We start from the raw sequence: 15148 nt of genomic DNA, 5'->3' as shown, positions 1-15148 counted from the left end.
AACCAGAAAATATGAACATATCACACCAGTCCTCAGGTCTTTAGACTGGCTCCCAGTTACATTTAGGATTGATTTTAAAGTATTATTACTGGTATATAAATCACTCAATGGGCTAGGACCTCAATATATTGCAGATATGCTCACTGAATATAAACCCAACAGATCACTCAGATCATTAGGATCACATCAGCTAGAAATACCAAGGGTTCACTCTAAGCAAGGAGAGTCTGCTTTTAGCTATTATGCCAGCCGCAGCTGGAACCAGCTTCCAGAAGAGATCAGATGTGCTCCTACATTAGTCACATTCAAATCCAGACTCAAAACACATCTGTTTAGCTGTGCATTTACTGAATGAGCAGTGTGCCACTGTGTGTCCGACTGTTTGTACTGTATTTTATTCTAAACTGTTTCAATTATTCTTATTTTTTTATTCTTATTTTAATCTCTTCTATGTAAAGCACTTTGAATTACCATTGTGTATGAAATGTGCTATATAAATAAACTTCCCTTGCCTTGCCAAGCAGGGCAGGGCCAAGCGGCATCTGGGCAGAGAGAAGACGGGAAGATAAGTGGTGAATGAGGTCCACCTGAGTGCCACACCGGTCTCGCATTCCAGTGAGGGGCAGCGGCAGTATTTAAGGAGAGGATACGCACTAAGTTGTCTGTGTGTGTCTGCATGTCAGTGAAACCTTTTGTGTAATGCTGAAAAGCAGTGTCTTTATGTGCGACTGAAAAGTGCGAAACCACCCTGACACCCTAGAAATGGGGGGTGGGTGGTGTATGTCACAGGCCGGAGAATTTCCCGACTTGAGTTTGGCGATGGGGTATGTGGTGAGCAGGGCGGGCCTGGTAAAGTCTACCTGTGTGCCACACTGGTCTCGCGTTCCAGTGAGGGGCGGCAGGAGTATTTAAGGAGAGGACACAGCGGCAGACAAGAGAGAGACATGCACAAAGCTGTCTGTGTATGTGTCTGCGTGTCAGTGTGGTAAGATTAAAACCTTTTTGTTTTTAATCTTAAAAGCAAACCTTTTGTGTCTTATTGTGTGCGACTGAAAAGTGCAACAATAAAGGTCTACGTGTTTTGTCAAGCAGGCCCAAGCTTCCGCCTTTCCTTAATTGTTTCAGATGTGTATGGGAATGTGTAGGTTTTTGTTGTGTACCCCTTTGTTGCATACAGTAAATGGAAAGACTATTGAAAATCTAGTGGTTTTACGGTTTCATTGTGGTCATTTTAACCAAATATTTATCTCAAAGATCTCCAGAAATAAATGCTACACAATTCTCTAGAGTAGTATATAGTCCATCAACCTTTTAATTTGTCCATCAATTGGAGGTAAGGCGTCAGCTCATACATGTCTAACTGGTGATGCCTTTCAAATGTCAATCCTGCATGAGTTTGAGGTAATCCTTCTGATGATTGTAAAGGCGTAGAAATACAGCATACTTCTTTCTGTAAAAGCTGTTGAGAGTTTTTAGAAGCAAATATAGGTTTCACTGGAACAAACAGAAGAACAAATAATCTCAACATCATTAGCACCATTTACATTGACATGTTTAATCTTACCTTTCTAGCTCAATGTTAGGCTTGACAACATGTCCTATTTCGGTCATTTTCTCCATTGCTTCCTAAAAAGAAGCAGAATATTTCTTCAGAACACTTGTGAAAAGTCTGTGCAGGTGCAGCTGCTCATGTGGTTTTGTTGAGCAGTGGTGTACCTGAATGGAGCTGTAGTCAGATGAGGCACAGGCTCCTAAAACAGCGGCTCCTACTAACACCGCCTCTCTCTCTGCCGGCAGCACAACAGGCACACCTGCACAAGGGTACAGCACTGGAACATTAGAGGATCAGTTACCCAAAAATTACAATCCAAATTATATTTCAGTTACAATGATTAGGACATCTGTGATTTCATGTAGTGATTCGGACGGCATTATTAACTCTGTAGTTTTTACAAAGATGGGAGTGTCTATTCTGGATGTTAGTTTTATAGAATGTTGTGTGCATCACAAATCCCACTGAAACAAATAAGACTCCTATACACTATGTAATGCAATTAATAAAGGGCATGAATTAAGGTGAGGATCATACCTGACAAAGCTAGATTGGTTATTCTGAGGAGTCTGTGATCAAACTCTCTTTATTGATTTAACCTTTGCCCAAAAGTTGGCAAAAAGCTCTAAATCCATAATAAATTTGCACCTGGCAGTACAAGTTACAGTATTTGAAGAAGGTCACAATAAATAAGAAGCATTGTTAAAACATAATAGTCTGACTTTTTCTCTGTGAGAAGAAATGTTTTCTCTGAAAGAGATTTCTCAGCGGTCCCCCGAGACACTAGGTTATTTGCTCCCAAATATTTACCAAGGTCGTGTAACCCTGTAAACTTTCAGTAAAAACAATAGACAAAAAACACCATAGAATGTGACATGCTTAAGCCCTATTCAGACAGCAATTGTTTCTCAGGGTGATGTCTGTAAAAGTACATTTACACCTGCACCTCTGTGATAAAACTCATGCATTTGGATGAAAATTAAATCATGGGGGACGAGCAAGACTTTTTGTCAATCACATGATTGCAGTTGCGCTTGTTATATGGAAAATTCATCAATCCACAAACTGTGTCCTCTGTATTCATGTTTAAATATATTTGAAATTACACTAAAGTAAAAAAACATTTTAAACATGAGGGAACTGCGCTGCAAAGCGCTTTGGACATTTACACGTGTACATTTTCACATACGGAACAAGCCAAAATTCTTGCAAAGAGCAATTAAATTGTAGCGTATTTAGGGGTTTCCAAAGTGCCCAGATTCTCACACCAATATATGTAGCGAATTTGGTATGATAAATGTACAATATGCGGGTTAAAGTGTCATGTACGTTACTATTGTTTGTAAGGGAAACGTCATGGTTACTGTTGTAACCTCCATTCCCCTATAGAAGGAACGAGACGATGTGTCGTTTATAGTGACACAAGGGGTCTCTTCAGAGAGCCTTTCATACCTCTGAACATGAACTTGAGAAAAGGCCAATGTCATGTTGGCAGACAGAATTTGCATGCCCCACCCCCGGACATATGGGTATAAAGGGAGCGGGCGAGCGAATGTCAGACAGGTTTTCACTGAGGAGCCGAGAATACGGTTATGGCGCATTACAGTGGTAGGGATAGTGACGTGGAAAAGGGGAGCACAATGTCTCATTCCTTCCATCAGGGAACGGAGGTTACAACAGTAACCATGACCTTCCCCTTCTGTCACTCACTCGACGTTGTGTCAATTGTAGAGACACAAGGGGTCCCACTTAAAAAACGCCATGCACTAACCCTTGTTACGTGGCTGCCGAGCCAGGTGCAAGCAGGCTGTTGCATGCTAGAAGCAGCTGGGACAGCTGCACGTAACCCTCCTCAACACAGATCCTGCCTGGCAAGGGAGGAGTTGCAACAGACATGGCAACCGGGGGGCAAGCGAGGACTGCCCAAGGGAGACGTGGTTCCTGCCAGCGGGGGGACCGTACCATGGAAAATCCGTCACAGGGAGTTGCCTGAAGCGGGAACTATGCCTGTGGAGCCCAACACGGAGCACTCGGCTCGTGGTGGGTCTGGCGGCGAATTCCTCAGCTGAATCTGCGGAGGAAGAGCATCCAGGAAGCGGAGCACCCGGTCGGTGTTCCGCTTTTTCTCCCGTTTCATCTGCGTGTATTTTACCGGTTGCTGCTGACACCTAGCTAGAGTCTGTGTTTGTAGCCTTTAATCCTTAAACATCTGACATTTTTAAGCACGCATCGGGTCTTCCCGTATTATTCTCTTATCGGGATTCAACTGCGCGCATATTCCACCTGTATCCGCGTTCTATTTTTATCGCGGTTAAACTGCGTGCATTTTTTCAGCGCGCACCCGTTTTTTCTCCTCTGCGGTACACAGATTATTGCATCGATCTCAAAGCACCGCTTATCAAGAACAACCACCACCAACAACAAACAATTTTGTGAGGGATTCAAATCAATGTCAAAACCCTCACCGCTCAGGAACAATGAACAATTTGCGGTAAGTCATGGCATCGGCTCATGTTATTTGTTCATGCATTGCATGTCACATGTTTAAAATAGCCTCCTCCGTCAGCAGTGAGGGATTCACTTGTGATAAATGTAAGGAATTAGTCAGGCTGACGGAGAAGGTTAATGAGTTAGAGACTCGCATCCGAACGCTAGTAGAGGTCAGTGAGAAAGAGAAGCCGTTAGATACTGTTTCGGATGCGGGCAGTACAGAGAGCAACACACACACTTTGGTTCCGGTTATAGAGCCCCTGCAGCAGGGCATTTGGGTGACGTCTTGGCGGCATACTCGTTCAGCAAGGAGACACTCCGCTCCTGTTAGGGTTTCCAATAAATTCTCCCCACTCAGTGATACACCCACTGAGAATCATATTGAAAGAGCCCATGTTATCGGTGATTCTATTGTAAGGAACGTGGAAATAGAGACTCCAGCCACTATTGTTAATTGCATTTCGGGGGCCAGAGCGTCTGACATCAAATCAAATTTACAAGTGCTGGCTAATGCTAAACGTAGATTTTCTAAAATTGTTATCCATGTCGGCACTAACGATGTCCGGCTTCGCCAGTCGGAGATCACTAAAGATAATGTTAAAGAGGTGTGCAAATTTGCAAAAACGATGTCAGACACTGTAATATGCTCTGGTCCCCTCCCTGCTCGTCGTGGTGACGAGGTTTATATTAGATTAGTGTCACTGAATGGCTGGATGTCTGAGTGGTGTCTACAGAATAAAATAGGATTTATAGACAATTGGAAAAGTTTTTGGGGTAGACCTGACCTGCTAAAGAGAGACGGACTCCATCCCTCCAGGGAAGGTGCCGCTCTCCTCTCTAGTAATTTGGCTCATAGACTTAATAATGATATTAACTGACTAAATGGGGCCCAGGTCAGGAAGCAGACAAACTGGTTAATCCGAAAGTCTGCTAGCTGCCTTGAGACGTCACACAGGACACATAAACTACAAAACAGAGACTGTATCACCTAGATATCTCATAGAGCCAGTGTCTGTTCCACGAACTACGAAACACAATACCCTCACTAAATCATTTAGAAAAATTGGATTACGGTCAAACTTGAACAAAACAAACAAATTAAAAATGTACATCATATAAAAATAGGGCTACTAAACATTAGATCTCTTTCTACCAAAGCACTAATTGTCAATGAAATGATTACAGATCATAGATTGGATGCCCTCTGTTTGACTGAAACCTGGCTTAAACCGGATGAATATATCAGTTTAAATGAATCTACTCCCCCAGGTTATTGTTATAAACATGAGCCTCGTCTGAAGGGTCGAGGAGGAGGTGTTGCTACAATTTACAGTTAAGTTTTTGGTGTTACTCAGAGGACAGGATATAAATGTAAGTCTTTTGAACTAATAATGCTTAAGGTGACACCGTCAAATACAAATATAAATAAAAATTCTCTGTCGTCCTTTACCCTTGCTACAGTGTATTGATCATCCGGGCCTTATTCAGATTTGCAAATTTTTTATCAGAACTTGTAGTTACTGTAGATAGAGCCTTAATTGTTGGTGACTATGTAACACTCCCCAAAATCTTTAAGTGGAGTTTCAAACTATAATGGGAACAAATGTGCTGTTTCTATAGGCTATGGAGTAGAAAAAAAATATATACTCAACACTGACGAATAAACAATCAACCCAGTGTATTTACAACATAAATAATATTTACAATAATAACAGACAAGGGGTGTGTGTGTGTGTGAAAGTGAAATCCAGAGTGCACAGAGTTATTGACAGGGTTCAGATCAGCCTCACCGGGAATTTTGATAGTCAGAGAGCACGATCAAATGAAGATGACTGGCGTATGTCCTCTGGTAAAAGTAATCCAGGCTGTGAGCCAAACGAATATACTCCTTGGGGAATGGCGCCCTCGCGCTTCCAGGTCAGTCATCAATAGTAATCCAATTTGAATGAGTGAAAAGTTTTGTGAATGAGCGCCTCCCGAAAACCGGCATACCGGTTCCTTAAATAGAAAGTCACAGATACTTCCTGTTTACGTGGCGTGTAATCACGTGATGCGAATTCACGTGAAGTACTCGCGCGAACAGAGATCGGGGACAAATACACCACAGCTGAGGCAAATACAGATTACAGGGGAAAGCAATACAACTAATAGGCAATAATAACTAAACATAATTAGTTTTATGTCATAAACCTTATATATAACTTTCCCTTATGTGGCCACGCTACATAGATCCCCCCCCCCAGCCATCGGCATAGGAGGAGATCGTCTGTACCAGCGTTTCAGGTTAACCACATTTAAAATATCTGTTTTACATGGGTCACCCCAACGAACGGTGTAATTTATTGGCCCCATTTTTTTTATTATTTCAGCTGGTCCCTCCCACTTGGGCGCTAGCTTAGCAGAGTATTTATTCGAGGAAGACGAGAGAGGGTGAGTTTTAATCCAGACTAGATCACCCGGCTGAAACTGCGCATCTTTCCGTCGGGCATTATAATACCTAGCTTGTCTGGCTTGTTGCACCCCTACTCTGAGCTTTACCTCCTCTGCCATGTTGTTCTGTCTTTCGATTAGATTATACGAGGTTTGGTCAGGAGTGGGGTTTTTGAGGATTAACCTCTCTAGTGGACCGTGTAGCTGTCTGCCCATCATTAATTCAGCAGGTGCTCTACCTGTAGTTTCTTGATGTGCTGTGTTGATAGCAAATCTTAATTCAGGCAACCACTGGTCCCATCTCTCATGATGTTGTCCCACATGACGCAATCATCGTTTTTAACGTCCTGTTAATTCTTTCCGTCAGGTTTGTCTGAGGGTGAAAGCTGGTAGTAAGTTTTTGAATACTTCCCCAGGATTTGCAGAGCTCTGCGAGCACATTGGAGGTGAATTGGGCTCCCCGGTCAGAAATGATGTACTTTGGCACCCCCCATCGGGTAAAGATCTCTTCCCTGAGAATTTTGACAATCTTAGGGGTCTTACTATCTCGAAGGGGGAACAACTCTACCCATTTGGTGTAATAATCAACTAACACCAGTAGGTAAGTGTTTTGTTTCTTACTGGTCGTGAAAGGTCCCATGAAATCCATCCCCCAAGTGTGACCTGGTTCCGTAACTTGCGTATGCTGTAAGAATCCGCTTGGTTTTGTATTTTCATGTTTATATTTTTGACAAGTATCGCATCCTTTGACGTATTGCCAGACATCCTTACGGACAGTGGGCCACCACGCCACCTCCAAGAGCCTCAATAAGGTTTTCAGTCGTCCCAGATGCCCTCCCAGCGGGTTATCGTGTACGTAATGTAAGAATCCAGGAATTAATGCCTGAGGAACCACCAATTGGAATTTATATCCGTTGTTCTTAACAGGAACCCGGCGATATAACACCCCCTGGTGGACCTCAAAGGTAATCTTGAACCTTTCTGGTTTTTTGGGCCAGTTGGAGGAGAGACACCGTATTGTCATGACTTTGTGCTTGAGCGATTTCCTCTAACGTGTGGGGTATGTCTGAGGCACATTTTGATGTTGTTATGGCCATACAGTGCACACTTTCACTTTCTTGAGATTCGCAGGCTCGTGACAAGGCATCTGGTCCCAGGTTCAGACATCCTCTTCTGTGATGTACTTTGAAGATGAATTGCTGCAGCCTAAGAGTCCACCGGGTCAGCCGAGAGGAGGTTTTAGGGCTGTTGAAGGCCCAAGTTAAGGCAGCATGGTCGCTGTAAAAGTCAAACTGTCTTCCTTCAAGGTAATGTCTCCATTTTTCCACCGCCCAGACCACCGCCAAACACTCTTTTTCAGCCGTTGAATAATTCACTTCAGGTCCACGCAATGTTCGTGATGCATAAGCTATTACCCGTTCCCCCTCAGGAGTTTGCTGGGTAATAATGGCCCCTAAGCCCACATCACTGGCACCTGTATGTACCTGGAAAGGTTGATTGAGGTCAGGCTGCATCAATACAGGTGGGTCTTGTAACAGTTGTTTGATATTCTCAAGGCTGGTTTGGCACTCAGGCATCCAATCCCACTTAACTCCTTTCTTTTTTAGGTTATTTAACGGAGCTGTGATGTCGGCAAAATGGGGAATGAACTTGTGGTACCACCCGGCTAATCCCAAGAAGCGTTGGAGGGCTTTAAGGTCTTTGGGAGGAGGATAGTCAGCAACCGCTCTGGTCTTTTCAAGATCGACCTCCACTCCTTTCACTGAGACGATGTGGCCAAGGAACTTCAACTGCTTTTTAAAGAAGTGACACTTCTTCATGTTTAGGGTAAGTGATGCTTGGTTTAGTCGTTGCAGGATGGTGTTCAAATGTTGTACATGTTCTGGTAAAGACCGTGAATAGATTATGATGTCATCAATGTAAACAAAACAAAACTTCCCTCTCAACTCTGCTAGGACCTTCTCCATCAGCCTCTGGAAGGTGGCAGCGGCATTCCGTAATCCATATGGCATGGAGCGCAACTGGAATAGACCTTGGGAGGTGATGAAGGCTGTTTTCTCTTTACTACTTTCCTCCATTTCTACCTGCCAGTACCCTGACTGCAAATCCAATGTGCTGAACCAGGAGGCACCTTCCATGGATTCTAAGATGTCATGAATGATTGGCATTGGATAAGCGTCAGGTACGGTCTTACTATTAAGCCTCCTATAGTCCACACAGAACCTGTAGGAACCATCAGGTTTGGGGACCAGGACTACAGGTGATGACCAAGGAGAGAAAGAAGGCTCGATGATATGGTCTCGTAGCATTTGTTCTACTTGCTCATCGATAATCTTTTTCTTGAAGGGTGCGACCCTATAAGCTCTGGATCTCAAGGGCATTTCGTCAGAAAGTATAATTTTGTGCTGTTCCACAGATGTTTTTCCCAGGACTTGAGAGGTGGTACGAGGCCAATTTTCCATCAGCTTCTTTAATTCCTCCTGATTGTCGGAGTCCCAGTTGGGAACAACTTGTGTGTGTAAGTGATATATGGGTGGATTCCAGGTTGGAGGTAAGGCATAATAGAGACTCACAGCAGCAGCAGTCGTGCCTATGCTTTCACCCATCAGACGTGAAGACAGCACCGGATTTATAAGTGCAGTTAGGAATGGATGATAAACATATCCTTTGCCCATTTTCAGTCCATATCTCCATTGTCCGACATCCACTATGGCTTCAGTGGCTCTCAGGAAGTCCAGACCAGCTATAAGGGGAAAGGCCAGGTGAGCATCCTTCATTATATAGGTATCTAACCTGCATACCTTGTCATGCCACTCATAACAAACTGTTTTCTTGTTAATCGCCTGGTGCATTTTTCCATCAGCCATAATGGACCGTTGAAGAGGGTCTGGAGTGTCAGGTTTTGTTTCCCCTCCTAATTGTCTCCACAGGCTTTCCTGAATAAGAGTGTATGTGCTCCCTGTATCCAGCACCGCCTTCACCTCTTGTCCTTTTATAGTTATTGGCACTACTAGAAGGGATGTCATTGGGTGGAGTTGTGCAATGGATAGTCCTGCTGGATTTTTAGAGGTATTTCGTTCAGGTGGTTTTTTTATTCACCTTGTCTTTACCATTCAAATTTCCCACTTTCTGCCAGTAATCTTTTGCCCCCATCCAGTCCTTCTCCACCATAGATCCCACCTTCACCAGCTGTTCCACTGATTTCACCGTCCCTCTCAGACAGCCCGCAACCCTTGGATTGATGTTGTTCAGAATTCTGCTCACCATCTCATCTTCTGTGATATTAGGCTTCCATTTGAGGCGCAGAGCTCGGTAGTCGTAGGCGAAATCTCTCAATCGCTGACGTGGTTGCTGCACCAGGGACCTCAACTTGTCTTCCACTTCAGTGAGGTAATCCTCTGGGAGAAAAGCAGACATGAAAGCATCTTTGAAAGATTGCCAATCTGTTACCTTGTTCTTTTCTGCCTTCCACCAGCTTAAAGCGGGTCCTTTGAGCACTGTACTCAGTGTGCCAACGAGTTCCATACTAGGAAGGGGTCTAATGGCCAGATAATTTTCGACCTGTTCGACGAAATGGAGTACGTCGGATGTCTCACAAGAATCACCGAAGGAAGGAAATTCCAGACGGATAGGGGGTCTCCCACAGAAAGACGACATACTGGGCATACATGAAGGGTGAGCCATGTTTGGTAGTTGAACTCCAGCAGTGACATCATAGGTAGAGTTGCCTTTGTTAACAGGGGGGATTTTAAGTCTTGTTGTTGGTACAGGAGTTTTCAAGTCATTGACTGTAGATAGGGAAGAGGCAGGGTAAAAGGTCTGTATTTGAGAACGAGATGGGGTACTGGTGAATCTTAACTTTTTCATTTGATTTTCCCATCTTGCATCTCTCCGCAGGAAACAATCAACCACCGCTCTCTCCAACCTCTCTATAGACCTCTGGAAATGATCTTCTAAATCTGCTAAGCCAGCGTCCACTGCCTCCCGGAAACTGGTTTCTCTATTAAGGGAACTATCTACAGACTGTTTTAACTCCTGTTCATTATGTTGCATTTTTTCACTAAGAGCCAATAAATCCCCCTTAAGTTTATCAATCTCCATTTGCATTGTTTGTACAACATTTATATTCACAATCTCTCTTTCAACATCATCACCATCAGCATCATCATCAGAATTATACAATGAACTTAGTATAGATGCCATTTCATCTGTCGGGTTACGTCTGGTAACAAACGGGCCCACAGTGAAATCAGCAGCCTGAGTTTCATCATAGTTATACCTTAACTCATTTACATCAGTCTCAATTTCATCAGTATTTAGATTAATTATTCCACCATTTTCCTGTGTCATTTCCTCCATATTTATGGACACACAAAAAAACACTATAACCAAAAAGAAACAGCACGTAGCTGTTGGTCCCCGTACGGGCCACCACTATGTAACACTCCACAAAATCTTTAAGTGGAGTTTCACACTATAATGGGAACAAATGTGCTGTTTCTATAGGCTATGGAGTAGAAAAAAAAAATATACTCAACACTGACGAATAAACAATCAACCCAGTGTATTTACAACATAAATAATATTTACAATAATAACAGACAAGGTGTGTGTGTGTGTGTGAAAGTGAAATCCAGAGTGCACAGAGTTATTGACAGGGTTCAGATCAGCCTCACCGGGAATTTTGATAGTCCGAGAGCACGATCAAATGAAGATGACTGGCGTATGTCCTCTGGTAAAAGTAATCCAGGCTGCGAGCCAAACGAATATACTTCTTGGGGAACGGCGCCCTCGCGCTTCCAGGTCAGTCATCAATAGTAATCCAATTTGAATGAGTGAAAAGTTTTGTGAATGAGCGCCTCCCGAAAACCGGCATACCGGTTCCTTAAATAGAAAGTCACAGGTACTTCCTGTTTACATGGCGAGTAATCACGTGATGCGAATTCACGTGAAGTTCTCACGCAAACAGAGATCGGGGACAAATACACCACAGCTGAGGCAAATACAGATTACAGGGGAAAGCAATACAACTAATAGGCAATAATAACTAAACATAATTAGTTTTATGTCATAAACCTTATATATAACTTTCCCTTATGTGGCCACGCTACACAACATTCACATAGATAATGAAAATGATACATTGGGATTAGCATTTATCGATATTCTCAACTCTCTTGGGGTCAGACAAAATGTAACAGGACCAACTCATCGCCATAATCATACACTAGATTTAATTCTTTCATATGGAGTTGATGTTGATAATATAGAAATTCTGCAGCAGAACGATGACATCTCGGATCATTACCTTGTCTCTTGCATGTTGCAATCAGCTAATGTTACTCAATCTACACCACGCTATCGTTCAGGTAGAACTATTCTTTCGACCACTAAAGATAGCTTCACTAATACTCTTCCAGATCTATCTCATATACTCAATAAACCCCAAAGCCCAGAAGAACTTGATGAAATAACAAAAAATGTAAATGCAGTCTTCTCTAGCACCCTTGATGTTGTCGCCCCACTTCAATTAAAGACAATTTAAGAAATAAGCCCTGCACCGTGGTACAATGATCACACTCATGCTCTCAAGAGAGCAGCTTGGAAAAATACAAAATTAGAAGTATTTCAGGGTGCATGGAAGGATACTGTCTGTAGCTACAAACGCGCACTCAAAGCTGCCAGGTCAGCATATTTTAGTAAACTCATAGAAAATATCTAGATGTTTATTCAGTACTGTGGCTAAATTGGTTAGGAATAAAGCCTCAACCGAACAGATATTACGTCACAGCTCAAGAGTAATGACTTCATGAATTTCTTTACAGATAAAATTGAAATAATCAGAAATAAAATTGGAATTATGCAATTGTCTGTCATAGCACCTCAGAAAACAGTGTCGAATAATTTCCCTCATGTGCAACTTCAATCCTTCGCTATCATAGGTCATGAAGAGCTAAGAAAACTTATCGAAACATCAAAAGCCACAACTTGTTTGTTAGATCCTATACCAACTAAGCTCTTAAAAGAGGTATCTCCTGTAATATCAGAACCTCTTCTTAATATCATTAACTCCTCGCTATGCTTAGGACATGTCCCAAGAAACTTTAAAATGGCAATTATCAAACCGCTAATTAAGAAGCCACAACTTGATCCTGGAGAACTTGCTAATTATAGACCGATTTCAAATCTCCCGTTTATGTCAAAAATACTAGAAAAGGTAGTATCCTCCCAAATGTGTTCATTTCTACAGAGAAATAGTATATATGAAGAATTTCAATCAGGATTTAGGCCTCATCACAGTACAGAGACTGCACCTATCAGAGTTACAAATGACTTGCTCTTATCATCTGATTTCTCTTCTAGTGCTTTTAGATCTTAGTGCTGCATTCGACATGATAGATCACGACATTCTCTTGAATAGGCTAGAGAATTATGTTGGAATTTGTGGAGTGGCATTAGCATGGTTTAGGTCATATTTAGCAGACCGCTACCACTTTGTCTATGTAAATGAGGAATTGTCAAACCAAACAAAAGTAAAATATGGAGTGCCACAGGGATCAGTTTTAGGGCCTCTGCTTTTCTCCATGTATATGCTTCCCCTGGGAGATATTATCAGGAATCGTGGAATAAGTTTCCACTGCTATGCTGATGATACAAAACTTTATATTTCTTCAAAACCTGATGAGATTTCACAATTCTCAAAATTAGCAGAGTGTATTAATGAAATAAAAGATTGGATGGCCAGAAATTTCCTTCTACTCAATTCTGACAGAGGTTCTAATTATTGGACCAAAAAACTCTAAAAATAAGCCACTAAAATATAATTTGACTCTAGATGGATGTACTGTTAAATCATCTTCAACAGCGAAGAACTTAGGTGTTATATTTGATACCAATCTGTCCTTTGAAAATCAAATTACAAATGTTTGTAGAACAGCATTCTTCCACCTAAGAAATATTGCTAAATTAAGGCATGTGCTCTCGGTTGCTGATGCCGAAAAATGAATTAATGCGTTCATGACCTCAAGACTAGATTATTGTAATGCATTACTGGAAGGATGTCCAGCAAGATCAATAAATAAACTTCAATTGGTTCAAAATGCAGCAGCCAGAGTGCTGACGAGAACCAAGAAATATGATCATATTAGCCCCATTTTATCATCGTTACATTGGCTACCTGTTAAATTCCGTATTGATTTTAAAATTCTGTTAACTACGTACAAAGCTTTGAATGGTCTAGCTCCGCAGTACTTAAGTGATCTTCTACCACGCTATATTCCAACACGTTCATTAAGATTGCAAAATTCTGGCCTATTAATAGTTCCTAGAATATCAAAATCCACTAAAGGAGGAAGATCCTTTTCATATTTGGCTCCTAAACTATGGAATAGTCTCCCAAACACTGTTCGAGATGCAAACTCTCTCAGTTTAAGTCTAGACTAAAGACTCATCTATTTAGCCAGACATACACCTAATTTATCCTCCAACCCACAATTAGGCTGCTTTAGTTGGGTCTGCCGGAACCAGAAAGCAGAAACATTGAGCATGATCTCTAACTCTGCAATAAATTAAATGGCATCTACGCTTACATCTTTTTATTTGTTTCCCTGTCTCAACCTCGGGACTCCTATCCTGAGGTCACCAGAACCGGCTGGATCCAGCACCATTCCTGCTTCATGTTGGACTCCACTGCTACATGTCACAGAATGATGATGACTAAATGCAGCCGGTGCCAGCCAAACATCACTTCAATCTATTATGACGGACTTCAGAGGATGAAATGATGCCAACTCCAACCTGCATCACCTCGGTCTATTTATGGACTATGATCTTGAAATGAAATGCTTAGACTAACAATTTCCAACAAAAGCCTTCATCAGCCAATTAACAAGGACAATTGCATCTATGTGAACTTCTGCAATTAATCAAGATGGACTTCAAAGACTTTGGTCATTAATCTTACAGTTCAAACACAATCGATTTTTAAACACTGACCCTTAACACTTACTTAGTTTAATAATTTTAAACCATGATTTTACCTATATATAATTAATATTTACATTACATTCATAATGTTAGCCAGAGGGGAACTGGCCCCCACAGTGAGTCTGGTTTCTCCCAAGGTTATTTTTCTCCATTAATCTACATCTTATGGTGTTTTGTGTTCCTTGCCACAGTCGCCTACAGCTTGCTCACTGGGGTTATTAATACAATTGTCATTTAATTATTTTTAAACACTATTAAAAATCATATTTTATCTAAATTACACAATGATGATTAATCGACTTTATAGACATTACAGTTTTATCGTCTGTTAATGCTGATATTCTGTAAAGCTGCTTTGAAACGATGTGTGTTGTGAAAGGCGCTATACAAATAAAATTGACTTGACTTGACTATTCTCTTTCCGCCAAAGCAGACAAAAGAGCTGCTCAGAGCATCTAAAGCCCTGCGTGCAGTCCACATGGGTACGCAAAGCACGTATCGGACACGGCAACAAAGAGGCTGGGTATGCCTCCTCCTGGGGCAGCTTCGCTTGCAGGTTCACGGCCTAAACCCTGACAGGGGTCATAGGAAGCTTGGGCATGTAGCCTGGTCGCAGTCTTAGGATGAGGTGAGCATCTGCCGGACCGAACTCCAGGCAAGTGGCGCTGACAGAGAACTCTTGCAGGTCAA

At 42.1% G+C, this 15148-nt stretch overlaps 1 protein-coding gene across 4 annotated transcripts in view; it reads right to left on the bottom strand.

Annotated features, from left to right (window-relative positions):
• Window positions 1-433: 433 nt before the first annotated feature.
• fggy (FGGY carbohydrate kinase domain containing) overlaps window positions 434-15148 on the bottom strand; it is a 62352-nt gene continuing 47637 nt past the window's right edge. For 2 of the 4 annotated variants that reach the window (XM_052127896.1, XM_052127897.1), the window contains exons 15-17: window positions 1717-1811; window positions 1565-1626; window positions 434-1459 (exon numbers count right to left, since the gene is read on the bottom strand). In XM_052127896.1, coding sequence (XP_051983856.1) covers window positions 1381-1459; window positions 1565-1626; window positions 1717-1811 — 236 coding nt within the window. In that variant the 3' untranslated portion in view covers window positions 434-1380. The remainder of the gene's footprint in view (window positions 1460-1564; window positions 1627-1716; window positions 1812-15148) is intronic. The other 2 variants (XM_052127898.1, XR_007970688.1) reach the window with 2 other exon arrangements.

Source organism: Xyrauchen texanus, chromosome 6 (genome assembly GCF_025860055.1).
Source record: "Xyrauchen texanus isolate HMW12.3.18 chromosome 6, RBS_HiC_50CHRs, whole genome shotgun sequence".
Classification (NCBI taxonomy): domain Eukaryota; kingdom Metazoa; phylum Chordata; class Actinopteri; order Cypriniformes; family Catostomidae; genus Xyrauchen; species Xyrauchen texanus.
The sequence above is the reverse complement of the archived record's forward strand: the minus strand, read 5'-3'. Positions and strand labels throughout refer to the sequence as shown.